Source organism: Camelina sativa, chromosome 10 (assembly GCF_030686135.1).
Source record: "Camelina sativa cultivar CO46 ecotype springtype chromosome 10, ASM3068613v1".
Lineage (NCBI taxonomy): Eukaryota > Viridiplantae > Streptophyta > Magnoliopsida > Brassicales > Brassicaceae > Camelina > Camelina sativa.
Genome location: NC_141889.1, coordinates 25,620,919 through 25,640,058, shown reverse-complemented (window position 1 = coordinate 25,640,058; position 19,140 = coordinate 25,620,919). Strand labels below are relative to the sequence as shown.

At 36.4% G+C, this 19,140-nt stretch overlaps 2 protein-coding genes across 3 annotated transcripts; one reads left to right on the top strand and one right to left on the bottom strand.

Moving 5' to 3' along the window:
* Nucleotides 1-323: 323 nt before the first annotated feature.
* On the top strand, nt 324-11,019 carry LOC104719638 (uncharacterized). Its single transcript, XM_087468266.1, has 13 exons — nt 324-671; nt 1,200-1,365; nt 1,451-1,662; nt 1,762-1,851; nt 1,995-2,408; nt 2,502-2,897; nt 2,989-3,243; nt 3,407-4,999; nt 5,092-5,457; nt 5,715-9,797; nt 9,913-10,005; nt 10,096-10,221; nt 10,336-11,019. The coding sequence occupies exons 1-13, from the start codon at nt 627-629 to the stop codon at nt 10,837-10,839; spliced, it is 8,343 nt and encodes a 2,780-aa protein (XP_087324392.1). The 5' UTR covers nt 324-626; the 3' UTR covers nt 10,840-11,019.
* Nucleotides 11,020-11,057: 38 nt separating this feature from the next.
* Nucleotides 11,058-14,067, bottom strand: LOC104719639 (mitogen-activated protein kinase kinase 3). Of its 2 annotated transcripts, none has more exons than XM_010437594.3 (10): nt 13,932-14,067; nt 13,452-13,560; nt 13,112-13,366; nt 12,812-13,030; nt 12,578-12,715; nt 12,317-12,484; nt 12,117-12,230; nt 11,800-11,907; nt 11,622-11,713; nt 11,058-11,539 (listed from the first exon to the last, which is right to left on the bottom strand). In XM_010437594.3, exons 2-10 carry the CDS (start codon nt 13,551-13,553, stop codon nt 11,173-11,175), a joined length of 1,563 nt encoding a protein of 520 aa, XP_010435896.1. In that variant the 5' UTR covers nt 13,554-13,560; nt 13,932-14,067; the 3' UTR covers nt 11,058-11,172. The 2 variants fall into 2 exon arrangements, with proteins under 2 accessions (XP_010435896.1, XP_010435897.1); XM_010437595.3 differs by lacking the exon at nt 13,932-14,067 and adding an exon at nt 13,823-13,929.
* Between the last annotated feature and the right edge of the window lie 5,073 nt (nt 14,068-19,140).

Below are 19,140 nucleotides of genomic sequence, written 5' to 3'. Positions count from 1 at the left end.
ACTATTTTTCTTAACTGTTGAGGAAACAATTTTTTACTAATATCTTAGTATTATACAACAGGGTACAGAAAGAAATCAGAATACATGTACTCAACGGATAGTAGGTTTCATTATTTGTATTTGATTAAAACTTAAAACACATTAATATCTCTTTTTTTTTTCTTTCTTTATTTATTTATATTTTGTATTTATTGTTCTAAAATTCACAATGTTAAGTTAACTATGATAAAAATTGTTAATAAAAAAAATAATTACTATTAATGATTTTGTTCTATTTTGGTGATTACCTTTAGGCTTTAAGAGAATAATAAAGCTGGAAATGAGGATCCTACCAGTTGCATGTGGAATGATCAATTCAAAAGGCCCACAAAAGATTAATCTAAAAGCCAACTCAGCCAACCCATTTGAACAAATGTGCTAAGTTTTGTCACTATACATCATCTACCTGTCTTCTCAATGACTTCAAATCTTTTTTATATGTCAAGTGATCATATATCACATATATATGGTTTTATATGTCTCTAATGATCTGGGTGATTCAGAATTAGTATGCTCAGTAGGTTTCTTGCAGAGAAAACAACTATTCAAACCCTAAACCTCCAAATAATTGCTTCCCTGCATGAAAGATGGAAACTGGAGTTGTCATCATCCAAGAACCAGTCTCCACAAAGGTATGATGATAGATAGATACATAAGTTACATATGTGTATATCTATGTATATCCCTCTCCCTCTCCCTCTTTCAGAATTTTATGCTAGTAGACTAGATTGCTTAATTTAATTTAAATGAAAAAGTATGTTTTTTTTCCTACCTTTTTCTTTTTTTACTTTTGCAGTCTTATGATTACAATATTTTAAAGTTATGATAGAGATCTTCAAAACTAGATTTCATCAATCTGTAATCTGTTTTACTCTCTAGTTATAGATTCTATGTTTTAGAACCTCTTTTTTTCTTAACCAAGATCTTTCAAAGACTTGTTTAGTTGTCTGTTTGAGACTTGCATCTGAACTAGATAAGCTTCAATCCAATTAACTTTGAATTGTATGATGATATCTATATAATTTTTTGATTTGAGACGAGTCTGCAATTTGTAATATGTAAGGATCATATTTATTTTTCTAGTTTTTGAGTTAAGGATCTGCATCAGATTGATGAAATTTAACGTACGTTTTGAGATACTAACATGTTTTTATACACAGACAAATGTTGGAGAAGCTCCTGCAGGAGTGATACTTGACAAGTCATCCATGGAAGTACAAAAGGTAAACCTGAGTACTGTTCTTGATGATGAGATCAGCAGTGGCGATTTCAGAAACGGTATTATTCCAGGAGAGACAGATGTTGCAGATATTGTAAATGGTTCAGGTAAGCAAGAAACTGCCAGACTTTTTTTTCTTCTTTCCAAGTTTTCCAGATTTTGTACTCAATACTGTTCTATATGAACGATCAGGGAATATAGAAACCGAAGAATTAAAACACGAAAAAGGAGAAGCGACGAAGAATATTTCGGTTGTAGAAGACAGTAAGATCGTTAGTGAGACAGAAAAGGATGAACAAGGCTCTATCTTTGTTCATAAACCTGAAAGTTTGAACAAAGACATAGAAGACGCAAAAATAATCTCAAGTGATGTGACTTTAGAGAAGGATAAAGAACCAGAAGAGGTAGATTTTAAGTTCCTTGAAGCTTAAACATGAGAGAGATGCTTAAAATTTACTGGAGATAGAGAGTATAATTTAATAAAAATTCTCTGTTTTACGCAGGTAAGTGTGGAAAAGCCGGTAATAGAAGAAGATCATACAGAAACAAAACACTCACCAGAACAAGAGGATGAGATTGGTAATATCTCAAAGGTAGTGATTGATACTGCACCTGTAAAACAAGATGAAAACAACATAGAGTAGAGCTAGCACTCGATACGCTTTTTTGTTTTAAGTTGCTTATGATCTTTCCATGCTTGCTATCAGCAGAACTAAGAAACCGTACTCTATTGTAGGCCCGTGAAGAGATACCGAAACAGACTGATGAATTTAAAGAAGAAAAAGATTCAAGAACTGTTGAGACCGCTGTAAATGGAACAGAAGCTGAGCACAATGCAACGGTCTCAGTAGAAGAAATCTCGAGGAATGGTGACAACATTGTGAATGAAACAGTTCCAGAAGATCAAACCGCAACAGATGGTGAATCACCACTACATGTAACTGAAACTACACAAAGAGTTCTTCCTGAACTGGAAAAAGACCCTGAGATTGTTTATAAAGAAGAAACTGCAGTTCTTGAACCTGTAAGTTTGAAGGAAACTGCAGAACCAGTGGAACCAATCAAAAACTCAGATAATGCAGAGCAAATCTCACGGGGAGTGACTGTAGACATTGGAAAGGAAGAGGACATAAGCCAAAACACAGAAGAGGTTTTGTTTAATTCCTCAAAAGCTAAATATCAGATTTGAGCAAAATATGTTTCAGACCACTTTGTTAACACAATTTGATCCTTTACTCTGCAGGTTCAAGAAAGTTCTAGGGTAATCGAAACACCCACAATAAAAGGAGAGGACATCGAATCAAAAGCTTCATTAGATCATGAGGTCAAATCTAAGGAGACAGTTCCAGAAAAAGAAACTACAACAGATGGTGAATCACTACATGAATATGAAAATACAGAAAGAGTTCTTCCTGAAGCAGAAAAAGAAGAAGACAAGGAAGAGATGAAAACTGACGAAGTACGGAGCCTGAATGTGATAGAGAAAGTGGAAACAGTGACTGTAAAGACAGTTACAGATGACCCTGAGCTTGTAAATAATGAAGAAAATACAGTCCATGAATCTGAAAGCTTGAAGGAGAATGCAGAACCAGTAGAAGCAATAAGAAGCTCAGACGAAATAACCCAAAACAGAGAAGAGGTTTGTCTTAATTACTCAAAGCTAAAGATCAAATTTGGGAAAATCAATTTTTCAGGAAACTTTATTAACACTTTTATCCTTCACTGTGCAGATTCAAGTTCCTAGTTTAATTGAAACGTGGAAAATACAAGGAGAGGACAATGAATCAAGAGTCTCACTAGATACTAAGGCAGAGGTAGATCATAGCTCAAATGAGACAGAGGAACATGAACATGTATCGGGGAGAGACTTACCAAAGTGTGAGACCCTTGAAGTTGAGGCTGTAGAGACAAAAGAAGAAGACCTGAAAGAAGATAAAGAAAAAGAGGAAACAGAGGCAGCCAAGACCATCATTTCGTCTAATGAGGTAAGGATATGATCTGCATAGATACTCATTATCTCGTTTGTTGGTTATTTGAGTATGTGATATTGATGATGAGACTAGGAAACTACTTTTGTCACTATAGAGCTATATCAAGTTCTACTCTACAAGGTTCTGATTCTGTTAATTTGATTCTGTCAATCAACAGGTAAGTTCTTCTACTGTTCAAGAAGAATTTGGTGAACATATTGACCCGTGTAGCTCGGAGATCAAAGATGAGAGCCATGGAAGAGAAGAATCTGTAGAAGTCAAATCTAAAGAGACCGATCAAGGCGAAAACACTGCGGAGAAGCATAAGGGTCTTCTTGATGTATCATCTACAGAATCAAAGAAGTATCAAGAAAACGAACCCGAGACAACTATAGTCGCTGGTACAGAGAAATTTGAAGAAAGTCCATCAGATCTTGCCTTAAATGTTGATAAAGAGGAGCAAAACGATGAGAAGATAAAGGTAGATAGAGTTGATGGAACTCAAATTATGGAGGAACAGAGAGGCCTAGACTCGAATGGGGTAGAAGCAGAGCAAATTGATCCAAACAGAACCGATGAAACAGAGGAAAGACCAGTTGCAAAGCAGGTTTCTCTTCCGGATGTGGAACCAGTTGAGCAGATGCAGAAACCATCACTTGATTCTCCTTCTCAAGTATCAGAAGAAACAAGCAAAACCGTAGATGCAGAAATTGATGAAAGACCAGAAGAAGAAAAAGTAACACTGCATCAAGAAGATCAAGTGGAAGGTTCCTATGGATTAGGAACAATAAAAGAAACAGTTTCAGTACCAGAGAGTATTGAGACTGGAGAAAAATCCCAGGAAGAAAGGAATGTGATTGATCTGACTCCTCTTCAAGAAGAATCATCCCAAACAAATGAGAAAAAAGAAGAAACAAAGTTAGAGAAGCATGAACTAACAAATGAAGAAGTTAAATCTGATGAAGTCATAGAAGTTTCATCTACATTACTTCCAAAGGAACTGGAAGGTGAGACCGTTGTTGAAGCTGAGAAGATTGAAAACAACAAAGAGAATGAGGAAGAAGCAGCAGCAGTAGACAATCTTGAGACTGTTGAATCTCATAATTCATTGCCATCTTCTTCAGAGGAGCAAGAACATGGGACTGTTTCTGAGAAGATAGAAGATGAAAAAGTGGAGGAAGTACCGATGGTCCAAATAAAAAGTCATGAGAGACAAGAGGAGGTTTCTAAGGCTGTAGAGGAGCAGACGATAGATATGAAACCTTCTTTGACTGAAAAATGCTCTACGGATCAGAACCAGCCGGAGGAACAAGTCGAAGAGGCATGCTCCAGAGATGAACAAGATAAGGAAACCTCGAGTAACAGTGAGAACATTGTGAATGAAACATATGCTTTGCATAACGCAGAAGCTGAAGAAGAAGAAACTGCAACAAATGGTGAATCATTACATGATGTTGAAACTACAAAAAGAGATCTTCTTGAAGTGGAAAAAGAAGAAGAGGCAGAGATAAAGAAAGATGCAGAACCGAGGTTGGATGTGACAGAGAAAAAGGAATTAGAGACTGAAAAAATTGTTGTAGAAGACATAGATGTCGTCAATAATGAGGAAGCTACAACTCATGAATCTGAAAGCTTGAAAGGAGATGATCATCAGAGTGAGAATGCAGAATCAGTGGAAGCAATCAAAAACTCAGACGATGCGGAGAAAATCTCAAGTGAGGTGACTGGAGACATAGAAAAGGACGAGGACATAACCCAAAAGGCAGAAGAGGTTTGTCTTTATTCTAGATTTGAGAAAAAAATTATTCTAACCAACTTTATTAACATTACTAAATCTTAACTCTTAACATTATTTCTATGCAGGTACAAGAAAGTTCTAGGGTAATCGAAATACCGACAATACAAGGAGAGGACAATGAATCGAAACCCTCGCTAGAACTCAAGGAAGAGGTATATCAAAGCTCAAAGGATACAGAACAACATCAACATGTGTTGGAGAGAGACATACCACAATGTGTTGAGGCTATAGGTACTTCAACAGTCCAAGAAGCTGCGATCTTAAATACTTCGGAGACCAATAATAGTGAAACAGAGGCAGTGCATAGTGAAATGGGTGGAGCAGAAGAAGGCCAAGAGACAAAGGAAGACACAGAAACGAGTCTGGACCTGAAAGTGGGTAAAGAACAAAAGGAACCAGAGACAGTTAAGACTGTCATTTTTTCTGATGAGGTAAAGATATGATCTTCATATATATTGATTTTCTCTTGTGATGTTTGTTGTGTGTGTGATGTTGATAATTAAGTTAGAACTAAGAGACAATGACAAGCCTGCAATTTTAAAGTAAATAACGAGATAGAACCAAAATTACTTATCAGTATAAATCTAATTCAAGTTTTTGACTACGTTGGTTCTACCTATGAAAGTTTTCACATGTCCATCTTTGGGTTGTCTGCAGTCTTAAAGAGATTGATTCTTTCCATCAACAGGTGAAATCTTCCGATCAAGCAGAAGAACATACTGAACCTTATACCTCAGAGATCAAAAATGAAAGCCAGGGAAGAGAAGAATCTGTTGAGATAAAATCTAAGGATAATGTTCAAGACGAAAACAGTGAGGAGAAGGATGTTAATCTGCCTAATGTACGATCTGGGGAATCAGAGAAGTATCAAGAAAATGAACCTGTTACATCTCTAGTCTCGAAGACCGAAAGCGTGGATAAATTTGAGGAAATTCCATCTGCTGTTGAAGGTGCTGGATTAAATGAGAGCACACACAACCAAACTCTTGTGGATGTAGAATCAGTTGAGAAGGTGCATAAACCATCTCTTGAGACTCCTTCTGAACTATCTGAGCATACAAGCAAAGCCGTAGATGAGAAGATCGAAGATAAACCAATAGAAGAAGTAACATTTGATCAAGAAGGTCAAGATGAAGGGTCTAATGGATTGGAGACAAAAGAAGAGACAGGTTCAGTACCAGAAAGTACGGAGCTTGGAGAAAAAACCCAGGAAGAAGAATCATGCCTGCAAAACGAGCAAAAGAAAGAAGTAAAGTTGCAGAAAGAACAAATGTACAAGCATGAACCAACAGAGGAAGAAGTTTCTAATGACCAGCAGAGTCCTGTGGAAGAAAAATCTGATGACGTTATACAAGTTTCATCTGCTTTACCTCCAGAGGGTCCAGAAGATGAGACCGTTGTTAAAGCCGAAAAGATTGGGGAAGAACAAGTAGCTGACGAGATGACTGTTGAAACAAGTTCATTGCTATCATCTTCAGAGGAGCAAGAACATGTGACTGTTCCCGAGAAGACAGACGGTGACGAAGTGAAGGAGGCAGAACCACTAGGAGATATGAGGGAGAAAGGTCTTGAAATTGCTGAAACAGCACATCTGAGTCTTCCATCCGTTGATCAGAATGAGGATGTCAAAGCTTTTGATGAGGAAATTCAGATTCCAACTGCTACATTGCCATTGGAAGATCAGGAAAAGGTTACTTCAACAGAAAAAGGAGAGACAAAAGCAAATGAAACTGAAGATGATAAACAAGATGAACATGTCGATTCTTCAACCTCGCCAATGTTCTCAGAGAAAAATGATGATGAAACTCAGGTTGCAGAGGGAGAGAAAAGAGATGAAGAGATAACAGTGGGCACCTCAAAGACATCTGAAAATGTATGCATCCAACAAGATGAGTTTGAGAAACCTGAAGCTACAAAGCTAGAGGAGTTTAAAGAAGACAAGAGCCAAGAAATTGAAGATACAAGTGATCAGACTCTTCCCATTCAAACACCACAGGCAGAAAATACTCTATCCTCTGAGTTAGTGTCAGAACAGGAAGACCAAACCCCAAAGCAGGTTGAGGATATTTATGAGGAAGAACACAAGGTAGAAGCTATGGGTTCTCGAAATCTTCCGGTTGAAACATTACAAGCATATCAGTCTCAGTCCCCTGATTTAATCTCAGCACTAAATGACCAGACTCCAAAGCATGTTGAAGAAACTCATGAAGAAGAAACAAAGGAAGAGCACAAGTTACAGGCTGACGGAATCCTTCCTACCGAAACTATTCCAAGAGAATCATCTGATGACGCTCTAGTTTCCATGTTGGCTTCTAAGGAAGACGGTCAAGTGACTCTGCAAGAAGATACTTGTGCAGATGACGTTAGAGAAACAAAGGACACACAAGATGAACGACCTGTTTCTGTGGAAATAGAAGAGAGTGTAGGAGAAATACAACCAAAAGAACATGAAGATGAAATGCGGGATGAACATGTCGAGACTCCGACCTCGTCAATAATCTTGGAGAAAAACGATAACGAGACACTGATTGCAGAGGCAAAGAAAGAAGATGAAGACATAAATGAAACAGAGACAGCAGTAGCTTTAGAAAGTTTAGGTACCTCGACGAAACCAGAAAATATGTCCCTCAAACAAGAAGAGTTTGGGAACCCTGAAGTTCCAAGGCTAGATGGGTCAAAAGAAGAGAAGATCCAAGAAATTCCTGAGACCGACAAAGCAATAGATGCTACGGGTGATCAGAGTCTACCATTTGAAACATCACAAGATAATAAGACTTCATCCTCTGATTTAGCTTTAAACCAGGTTCAGGAGGTTCATGAAGAAGAAACAAAGGAAGAGCATAAGTTACAAGTTGCAGTCGATCAGATTCCATCCTTAGCTTCAGAACAGGATGACCAGATTCCAAAGAAAGTTGAGGAAATTCTTGAAGAAGAAACAAAGGACACACAGAAGGTACAAGCACACGATATTCTCAACACCAAAACTGCTCCAAGAGAATCATTCAGTGAAGCTCCAGTTCCCATGTTGGCTTCTGGGGAAGACGAACCAGTGACTCCACAAGAAGGTAATTGTGCTGGTGACACACTCGAGGAGAAGGTAGGAGAAACAAAGGCAAAAGAATCAGAAGTAGAAGGAACAGAAAAATCAGATGATCTGGTTGAGACTTCAACTAAACTTACTAAGGTAGAAGATGCTGCAAGTACAAAGAAAACGGAGGTTGAAGATGCGGAGTTAACAAATGATTATCCTACAGAGGAGGCAGAGAATAGAGATGAGACTTATTCAACTCTTCCAGTTGTTGGAATCTTGACAGAACTCCAAAATACATTGGAGACAGAGAGAACAATCAATGAATCTGCATCAAAAGGAGACATCATGACAAAAGAGCCTGCAGATCAAGACCAAAAGACAGGTGATGCTGGCGTTGAATCAAATGAAAAAGATTCTGCTACTGGGATTATAGAAGAAAACACGTTACAAAAGGATGAAAATGGAGAAACTGAAAAAATCCAGGAAGAAAACTGTCTTCCAGGGAAATCTCTTCCAATAGAAGAAATCAATTTGCAAGAGGAACATCAAGAAGAGGTAAAAGTACAAGATGGAATCAGCAGAGACTTTGAAGTCAACGACGAAGAGAAATTACAAGAAGGAATTAGGGAGATTCCAGCTAATCAGTCAATTACAGAAGTGTTACGTGGTGAGAAAATTCTGATTCCATCTTCTGTGTTGCCTTCTGAGGAGCTAGAGGATGTGATTTCTCCTGAAAAGCAAGAAGAATGCGAGCCACAACAAGACTTCAATGCTTCAAAATCAGAGAAGATAAGTCTACAAGAAGAGCAGAAGGACGAGACTCATGAAACTGTTAAACAAGAAGATCAAGTTGTGGATATTAAAGATGAAAAGAAGGATGACGAGGAACAAGAAATTGTTTCATCAAAAGTGAATAAGGATAAAGAAGATGCCAGTGAGCTTGGCGTTGGTAATGATTTTGTTTCGCGGGATGTAGAAAAAGAGGAAGTACCTCACGGGGTCTTGGAGAATGAAGAAGAGATCAACGAGGTAGTCAAATCAGAGAAGCAAATTACAGATCCAGTGGGAGTCATAACGAAAGCTAGTGAAGCTGAGCATGAATCAAATCAAGAACCTGTTAAAACTCAAGCTGATACAAAGAAACACGATGAAAGGGATTTGTCAACCGAAGAAGCACTAAAGATGCAAAGAGAAGAGGATAGTGCCGATAAATATCTCACAAAAGAAGTACTAAGTGAGCAACTTCAGGTTCCGTCCTCAACAGCACTAGATGATCTCAAAGATAACAATACCTCTGAAGCTGACTGCGATCTTTCAGTACAGAAACCAAGTGAACTCATTCAGTCTCATCAATCTCACAATCTGCCACTAGAAGAGAACGTTGAAGAAGCTTCATTTGGAGTCAAGAAGGCACAAGATGATAAAAATGAAGAAAATGGTAATGCTTTGATAACAAAGGAAAACTTGCAAGTACAAGATCAGCCCAAACATTTTGAAGCTCTTGCAATAGAGAAAGAGATATCAGAACACGAGCTGACGTCGAACGCTCCCACACATGTCCAGGAAGATATTGGTACAAACGTTAAACCGGCAATTCACGATGAGGAAATAAGAGCTGATAGCCACGATTCAGTTGTGATGCCAAGGGAAGAAACTGGCTTAATAGAGGAGAAGAGGGAGGTTGAACATGTGAAGACAGAGCCCGAAGATGCTATCAAACATGGAATTCCTGTAGAAGAGGTAATATTTAAATGAAGGAAACATAAGTATATTAGTTAACTTAGATACTATGCATGGTTCTGCTCATTATCTTATATTGCTAAACGAAATTTTTAATGTGATATTGGCAATGCAGAACAACAAAACGTCTGAAAATATTGATCGTCAAGCTGCACAAGAGGAGAGTAAGCAAACATATACCATCGAAGAAGATTTAAGAAAAGAAGTGGTATGAAACAGAACATTATTCAGAAGCTCTTTTGTTTTTGTTTTCACAATCATTTCAATACCTCAATCAAAGAAACCATGCTTTTGGCAGAAGGAAACAAATCAAGAAAGTTTCGAAAATGTGAAGCAACCCGATGATGCCATAGAAAAAACACAACCCGAGATCCAAGATATCGACAGCTTGTCTTTTGTCAGCAAAACACAAGACAACCCAGAGGTAAAACCTACTTTTGTATCATCATCGTGCTTTTTGCATAAGCAGCAATGGAAACAAATTGTTTCAAAGTCAGAAGTTAGTCCTACAAACAAAAGCTTATTTTCATTTTTGCAGCAAAAAGATGAAGTTCCAAACCAACAGGAAAGGAACATAGCTGATGAAGTTCCAAATCTGGAGAATCAAAAGATTGCAGAGGAAGTTCAGCAAAAAGATGGAGAATCCGAGAGAACCAAAGATTTGTTCTCAGCAGTAAAAGAAACTGAACCGACACTGAAAGAACCGGCTAGGAAATCGCTATCAGACCTCATCCAAAAAGTGAAAGGAACAAATAAGACTGAGGATGTAACAACAGAACCTCATATCGAAGAGAAGCCTAAAACAGTAGAAGAAGATGAGAATGACAATGGAGATCATGAACATGATAAAGATGATAAAACAAGTCCAGATTCTATAGTGATGGTTGAAGCTAAAGATACAGTAAGCATTATCAAGACTCATAAGAAATCACATGGCCTTCTCTCTGGTGTTGGTTCAAAGGTAAAGCATTCAATTTCCAAGGTTAAGAAGGTACTCACTGGCAAATCTTCTCACACAACAAAGCCTTCATCACCTAAATGAGAGAAGAGAAACAAAAAAAACACAATCAGTCTCTCCATATTAAGGCTTTTATTTTTGGGTTTGTTCATTATTTTGATTGTTTTTTTTCTTCTTATGTGAATATTACAGATTTGTTTGTGACTTTGTGGGTTTCATCATTTTCACATGTTCAATAAATTGCAGAATGAAATGGTTTGGTTACTTGTTTTTTACCTGATTTGATTAATTCTCTCCTGCACTTTTTATGAACCCTAAACAAACAAAATTACATACATATGTTAATATACTTGAACAAGTTAATATTGTTACAACATGATACAGTAGAAAACAAAAGTTTTCTCATTTGTGTTTTCTCTAATCTAAGTTTGTGATATAAAGCTCCTGTTTGGAAATAAAATACTTTCCAATAAGATCACCAGATTCAACCACAAACTGTTCTTGAAATCGACCCACCCGTCTACTTGCGACATCGAATCCGAGATCTTTGAAACTCGGAAGTCCTTCTGCTTGAACTCCATCACCACAAATCAGAAACTGATTTCCTACAATAAACGATCCAATGGCACGAATCATGACTCCACCATTGTTGTGTGGCTTGCAATGAAGCTTCTCAACGACATGGACGAGTTTCTCACTCGGTAAATCTCCTGTTAATGTGTTACGAATGTCTGATAATGCTGAGAAGATTGCAGTTGATCCTCTGTAATGTTTCCCAGAGAAACTGAGACAAAAAAAAAACAGGAAAATTGAGTGTCCTGATACCTGATATGGACACCCCTAAAGAATTGTAGAAGTATGGTTACCTGAAAACTGAAGTTTCAGTGTAGAGTGATTTTGTGTGGTGCCAAAGATCATCAAATCCATCAAAGAGGGAGTAATAATGTATGGTGAGCATCTGAACAAACCCAATTAGATCATTAATGTTAAAGTATAATTTGGTAGTTTCTAACTAAGCAAAGTACTAAACCATCATGCACTTACATCAGCTAAATCTTTCAATCTCTGAGTTGGATCAAAGATGCTTTGAACAAAAGTAGCCAAATCTACTCTTTCCTTCTCGTGTTTTGTAATAAATGGGTGTGATAGAAGCTGTTCATGAAAGACCATCAGACTTGAGTCTTTACTCTTTAGTTGAATAGAAACAGACGAATACAAAGAAGAATACTGAGCTTTTAACCAAATCTTGCTTTAAAACAGGAAAATACGAAGAGAAGCACCAAACTTAATATAAATGTTCCTCTAACATGGACTATTTCAGTACAGTAGTGAGCTTCTAAATGAGATTTCAATATACTAACCTGTTCAGCTATTGGTCTAGCATCTGGATCCTTCTGGAGACAAGCATCAATGAAAGAACAGAACTCTGGTGAAAATTCTTGTTTTGGTGGTGTTGGTGATGGCTCCTCCATGATCTTCCAATCCCATGGTCGTAAAAGACAGAATTTAGTAAATAGTATTTTGGAAAAAAAACAAAGGATTCGGGGACAAGTTGATTCACCTGTAACATAAGATTAACAGGCCCTTCATTAGCTATATACGGAAACTCTCCAGTGCCGCATTCAAAAAGAGCGAGACCAAGGCTCCATATATCAGCTGGATAAGAATAACTGTCATTCCTAATCCGCTCCGGTGACATGTAAGTGACAGTTCCAACAAACGTAGCACACTTTGCAACCACCATTTTCAGATTTAAGTTAGAAAAAGTCCAAAAAGAATTATTGCATTCATAAAGTTAAAAGCGTGAGATTCCATCACTAACCATAGCCATTGAATTCTCGAGACCAGCACTAATGCCAAAATCAGTTATCTTTGGTTCCCCTTTGAGATTTATAAGCAAATTTGCAGGTTTAATGTCTCTATGAACAAGATGCCTAACTCCATGTAAGTAGCTCAATCCCTTGAGACGAAGAGCCACACCAAGAATGAATTAATATAACACTAAACATAAACACACAAATGTTTGCACATTGGAGAGAGTTAAGTATATCTTTACTTGCAAAAGTCTGTGGAACATTGATGAAAGAACCGGCTCAGGTATCTTCTTTGTTACTTTTAAGATATCTGCAAGAGATCCTCCATCCATATATTCAAGAGCTATACTGATTTGTCCCGAGTCTGGACTATAGAACGCCCCGTGAAAGTCCACAAGTCCTTCATGACAAGGAGCTTCACACAATGTCCGTATCTCAGTAAGCAGTTGCTGTCTTTTCTCCTGCTCGTCCAAATCAGTAAAATATTTCAAAATGACATACTCAATGGTCTTCTCTTGAATCAAAGGAGGAGGTGACATTACCCTTTCAAAGATATTAATTTTCTTCAATGCTAGAATTCTGTGATTGGGGATATGAATAGCTCGTTGAACAACGCTGCTAGCTCCGCTTCCTATAGCTCCAAAGACCCGCATTTCATGGGAAGCACATTGATACGTCGTCTCACAACTTTCAGACTCATCCACATGAGAAGATGTACATTTTTGTAACCCGAGCTCATTAAAGTTGTAAACTCCATATGATCTACTAAGCAAATTAACAGTTCCACCATCTGACAACTTCACAAACAAGACAAGAAGATAATTAAAACACAATAATAGAAGCATAACAACATAACAAAACTTAATCACTATGGAATCATACTAAATAGGAATCGTTGGGATCTAAGGATGAGGATGAAGAAAAACCCTTCTCAGCATCAAACAATGGAGAAAGCTTCTTCTTTAGCTCCTCCAATGCCGCCATGGATACTCTGTAACACAGACAAGAGTCAGTGAAAAAAAATTAAACTTTTTTTTGGGGTGAAAGTGTTCAAAATCATAACTTTACGAGTCTTTCGAATTGGAAGAAACTAATTTAGCCAACAAAGACGATTCTTTTATAATTAACAAACTCGTTTCTAAGAAATCAATTTCACTTCCTAATAGCCCATTAAAAGGATTGGATCAAAGTCATGATGATTCACATAACAGTAAAACAAAGCACGAAACTAATCGTAGAGAAAATCAAATTACAAAAAGATCGATCAAGCAATCAGAATTTGGAGTTGAACCCCAAAACAAATCAAGCAATTATCTCACTCTTACAATCACAATTAACTCTGCAGAAAGAAAAAAAGCTTACTTTTTGTTACTCAAAGTTTGTTGCTTTTTCGATGTGGAAGATGAACTAACCCAACGTTTCTCTCTGAAGAAGCAAACCCCAACTGTAACAATGTGTTGTTCTGTGATTTGAAAACTAAACTACCTGCCGTTTGTATAAATATAAAACTGTACAAAGTTTAGCTTTTAAATTCGGAAACGAGAGTGAGTGAGTGTATAACTCTGCTGACGTGGCAGGAAAACGAGATTAATGCGTTTACAGTCAATGCATGATGCTACTATCAAGTTTCGGATCAGAGATAGTTACGCGTTCAAGTAAGGGCTATATAGGATTCTTCGTCGTGTGATGTGGAACATAGCGGACATATTTGCATGGGACCTCCAGAGAAGCTAGAAGAGGCGTGATTACTGTGCAGAGATGGGTTAAGCCGGCTGTAGCTAGGTTTTTTTTTTAAAATGCCATCTACACTCGGCTTGGGTGAACGATAAATTTTTCTGTGGTGGAGCTTGGCTTTTATGAAACCACGACGTGGACGTTCTATATCATGTGTGAGAAGCTTTGCTTCCACGGATGAACATAATTTCAACTGAGTTATAAACTGTATTATGTGTCTACAAAGTCTTCATGATCTTCATATTGTTTCGTGTGAAGTTTGGTCAGATTGTCATTGCAGCATTATCAGCGGATCAAGAAGGAGCGTCATGGAGGAGGTTGACGCTCTGTTTCACTTCGGTTACTCGATTTTTCTTTTAAAGCTCTTAGATGCTCTGTTTTATTTTTCAAGTTGTAGGTTTGTTTTTGTTTTTAAACTCTTATCCTCTTAATTGTTAGAGCAAGTGCAACGAGGATGTCTCACAAAAGTTTCTCACCAAAAAAAAAAACAAAATAATGTAATATGATATTTTTTATTATGAAAATTTATAATAACAAACATATTTAATCTTGTTTAATTGTACAATATAAAGCTGAATCCATCTTTATAATTAAATTCAAACCGAGCGTATAACATTGTTTAGTTATAAAATCTAAACTTTAGTTATCCATTATAAATCTAAATCGACATATAATCTCGTTTAATTATATATTTAAACTCTAAATCTTCGTTTATTAACCCAAACCGAAATATAACATAATCTTATTATATAAAGCTTAGTTCTCAAAGTTAGTAACTCACCAGATCGTGATACATGTCAGTTTTAACGATCAGAGAACAAAGTTAAAAACTCACTAGATCGTGACATGTGTCAGTTGATTAAATATCCAAGTTAGTAACTCACCAGATCGTGACACGTGTCAATTTTAACGATCTGAAATCACATATCAAAGTTATTAACTCATTAGATTGTGACACGTGTTAATTTTAACGATCATAAATCATATTTTTCAAACTTGATAAAACGATGCATAAGATAATTGTAATCTTATTATATTAAAAATATTATTAATCCTAAAGGAAAAGGATTGTAAATACACCCCGTCTATATAAGCAAAGAGATGATGACATATTTTCACCAAACAAAATAATTTTGACTACCTTTGTTTTTTCTTGGTACAATTTTCTTCTTTGTTTTTTATTAACCTTTTGTTTGACACATCATTGTTCTTGAACAAGTCTCGAAGGTGATTTGTTTATTGTCTAATCTAAACAACTATATAAAAAGATTCCTAGATATTACCGCATGCTTTCGTCGTCGTTTCTTTAAATTTTGTTTTGTTACTCAATTTCATAATGCATACTACGCAATCTTTGACGACTTTGAAGTGTTAAGAAATTTTCTTATGCATAATAACTAAGGTTTTTGAGATTAACAAATTTCTCACGGTGTTATTAATGTTTCTATTAATTTGCAGGACATGTAGCATAAAAAAAAGAGATGAATACACAAATGCAAGATAACAACAGAGATTATATAACAATAGATCAACTAAACAGAAAGCGTTCTTATTATCGAACGATAACAAGTCTTACAAGAAAGTGGGAAGCAAGAAATTTTAAAAAAAAAACAATAAGCTCATTGGAATAAATTTTCTCATAAAATAGAAAAGGGATTAAAGAAAATATACAGAAAATTATTAATTCTAAAAAATAAAAATACTCACTTCTATATAAATATAGATCGTCTCATATTATTCATCTAACAAAATAATTTATCCAAAACTCTTGCTTTCAACATTGTTCTATTGGTCAAAGTTTTTTAATGGGAAAATAAATTTTCCTTATTTTTTTTAAACCAAAATATACTCACACTTTCTACTTTTTCAGTTTGGAAATGTTGACCAAAAAAAAATGGAAGGTTAATATATGCATATTCTTTTTCTAATACTGTATTTTAAAATTTATTGCAGTAGTTTTAGACTGTTTTATTTAATTTATATTTTTATCTTTGAATTATTTGAGATTTATATATTACAATGCTTATAATTTTCTATTATTTTATTAATTATGTCAAACTAATTTTCTTCTAATTTCTCAACCTTGATTGGTTGGTCATAGACATTTTTTTGGTGCAAACATAATTGTTACCATTCGTCCAATCTCAAAAGGAGATAAAAAGGAGAAGGTCATCAACCTAGCTAATGGTTGGATAAAATAGTCTAATCAAACACAAGCCTACAACAAACATAGATAGATTGGAAAAACATAAATCGTTGTTGATAGATCCACAGGAGCTTGAAGACAGAGGCTATATCATGGTGTGTCAAAGAAACTTACATTAATACATTGAAAATTTAACATTAGTTACTATCATAAGATTTTGTGACGTTGGAAAAGAGTCTTTAGTTTCATTGGTTGCTGGAGCAAGCCACTTTGAGATAGCTCAAAGATGTGAACATGTTCTCTCCACACAAAAGGAGGGCAGAGCCGAGATGCTTTCTATGGTAGAGGAGGTTGAAGGCAAGGTTATCTCCTCAAGAGAGAAAGGTGGGGGAGGTTGGACGTAAGGTTATCTCCCCAAGGGACGAAAGCGGAGCGAAGGTTCTCTCCATAGTGGAGGAGGTTGGACGCAAGGTTCTCTCTAGAGATGTCAATTGGTCTCTAAAACCATGGGCTGTCCAGTCCAAATTAATTTGGACTGGTTTTGGTCATTACCAAATTTAAAATGGTCAAATGGGTCTAAAACCAATTTAGCCCATTGATATATGGTCTAAACTAATTTGGACGTGGGCTGTCCAATAACCCTAAAAAATTAGGGTTTTTACAATTTGGGGGAAACTTTTTTTTCTGCATTTCGTCGCTTCTCTCTTTCTCCTCTTTCTCTCTCAGCCTCTCAGGCGATAATCGATTCTAAGTTTCTCTCTCAGGTGATAATCGATTTCAAATCATCATTCATCTCGTCAATCGTCATCAAGCATCTCCTCTGCGGCTCTGCTTCTCGTGATCTGAAGCTTGGAGCTTCAATCAGATCTAAAACTCTACTTTGCGAACTTTTGAAAAGGTAAATTTTGTGGGTTTACTCTAATTCGTAATTACTGGGTTTGTGGGTTTGTGGGTTTTACTCTAATTACTCTAATTACTGGGTTTGTGATGTTGATTTTTATGTCCACATATGGACAAATCACTAAGCTTGTGTGATGATAACTACATCGTGAGTGATACTGAATGGGATCGACATATGCTGGAAGAAGAAAACAATCTGGTGGAAGATGAAAACAATCCGGTGGAAGATGAATCTCTCATGGGTGAATCATCTCATGCTCAAGTGAAAAGAGGTAAACGTAGACATTCAAGGTGTTGGAAAAATTTCACTATAATTGTAGAGAGAGATAAAGATGATAAATATCATATTATATGCAACCACTGCAAGTATAATTATCACTTGAATCTGGATAGGAATGGAACAACTACTTTGCTTAGGCATATGAAAACTTGTTCCAAAACTCCTGGTAGTACTCCTAGTACTCATAGTCGAAAGATTGATATGATGGTGTTCCGTGAGTTGATTGTTGTTGCCATTATAGAGCATGATCTTCCTTACTCATTTGTTGAATGTAGAAGGATTAGGGAAGCTTTTGCATATGTCAATCCGAGTATTGAGTTTTGGAGTAGGAATACTGCAGTTGCTGATGTTCTGAAAATTTTTGAGAAGGAGAAAAACAAACTTAAGCAGATTTTGAGTGAAATTCCGGGTCGAGTTTGTTTTACAACTGATTTATGGAGAGCAATAACCGTGGAAGGTTATATGTGTTTAACTGCACATTACATTGATGCAAATTGGAACTTACAAGCCAAAATAATATCGTTTTGTGCTTTTCCTCCACCTCATTCTGGTGTTGCATTGGGTATGAAGTTGATTGAGTTGTTGAAAGCATGGGGTTTAGATAAGAAAGTATCTACTATTACTGTAGACAATGCTTCATCGAATGATAATATGCAAGGAGTTCTAAAAAGGCAACTTAGAAAGGATTTGATCTGTGGTGGAGAGTTTTTTCATGTAAGGTGTGTAGCTCATATTTTGAATTTGATAGTTCAAGATGGATTAGATGTGATAGAGAAAGCTTTAGATAAAATTAGGGAAAGTGTCAAGTTTGTGAGGATTTCAGAGTCTCGAGAACAGATGTTCCAAGGGTGTGTTGAAACTGTTGGGATTCATACTAAAGCTGGTCTTGTTATGGATGTGAGAACACGTTGGAACTCAACCCATCTAATGTTGTCTAGAGCGATCCAATTTAAAGATGTGCTGCGTAAACTTGCTGAAATGGAGCCGAGTTATAAGTGGTTTCCGTCTGAATTGGAGTGGTCTAGAGCAGAGCTTATATGCGAGTTCTTGAGGCCATTTGATGAAATAACAAAAATTGTTTCAGGCTCTAAATATCCTACTGCGAATCTGTACTTTATGCAAGTTTGAAAAATTGAAAGTTGGCTTGAAGTTCATGCAATATCTGAGGATGAGACCATTTGTGAAATGGTGGACACCATGAAGCGGAAGTTTGACAAATATTGGAAAGACTACATTGATATACTTGCGATTGCTGCTGTTTTGGATCCAAGGTTGAAGTTCACTTGTTTAGAATACTGCTTTAGCACTTTATATCCATCAACTAGCAAGTCTAAGTTGGATCACATCCGCAAGAAGATAGAAAAGCTGTATGGAGTTTATAAGAAGAATCCTGTGAACACCGCTGCAACTTCACAAGTTATGGAGGATAACCTACCATCTGGATATGGTGTAAGTAACTTATTCTGTTATGTTCTTTGTCATATTATCAGTTCTCTCTATTCTTATTCTGT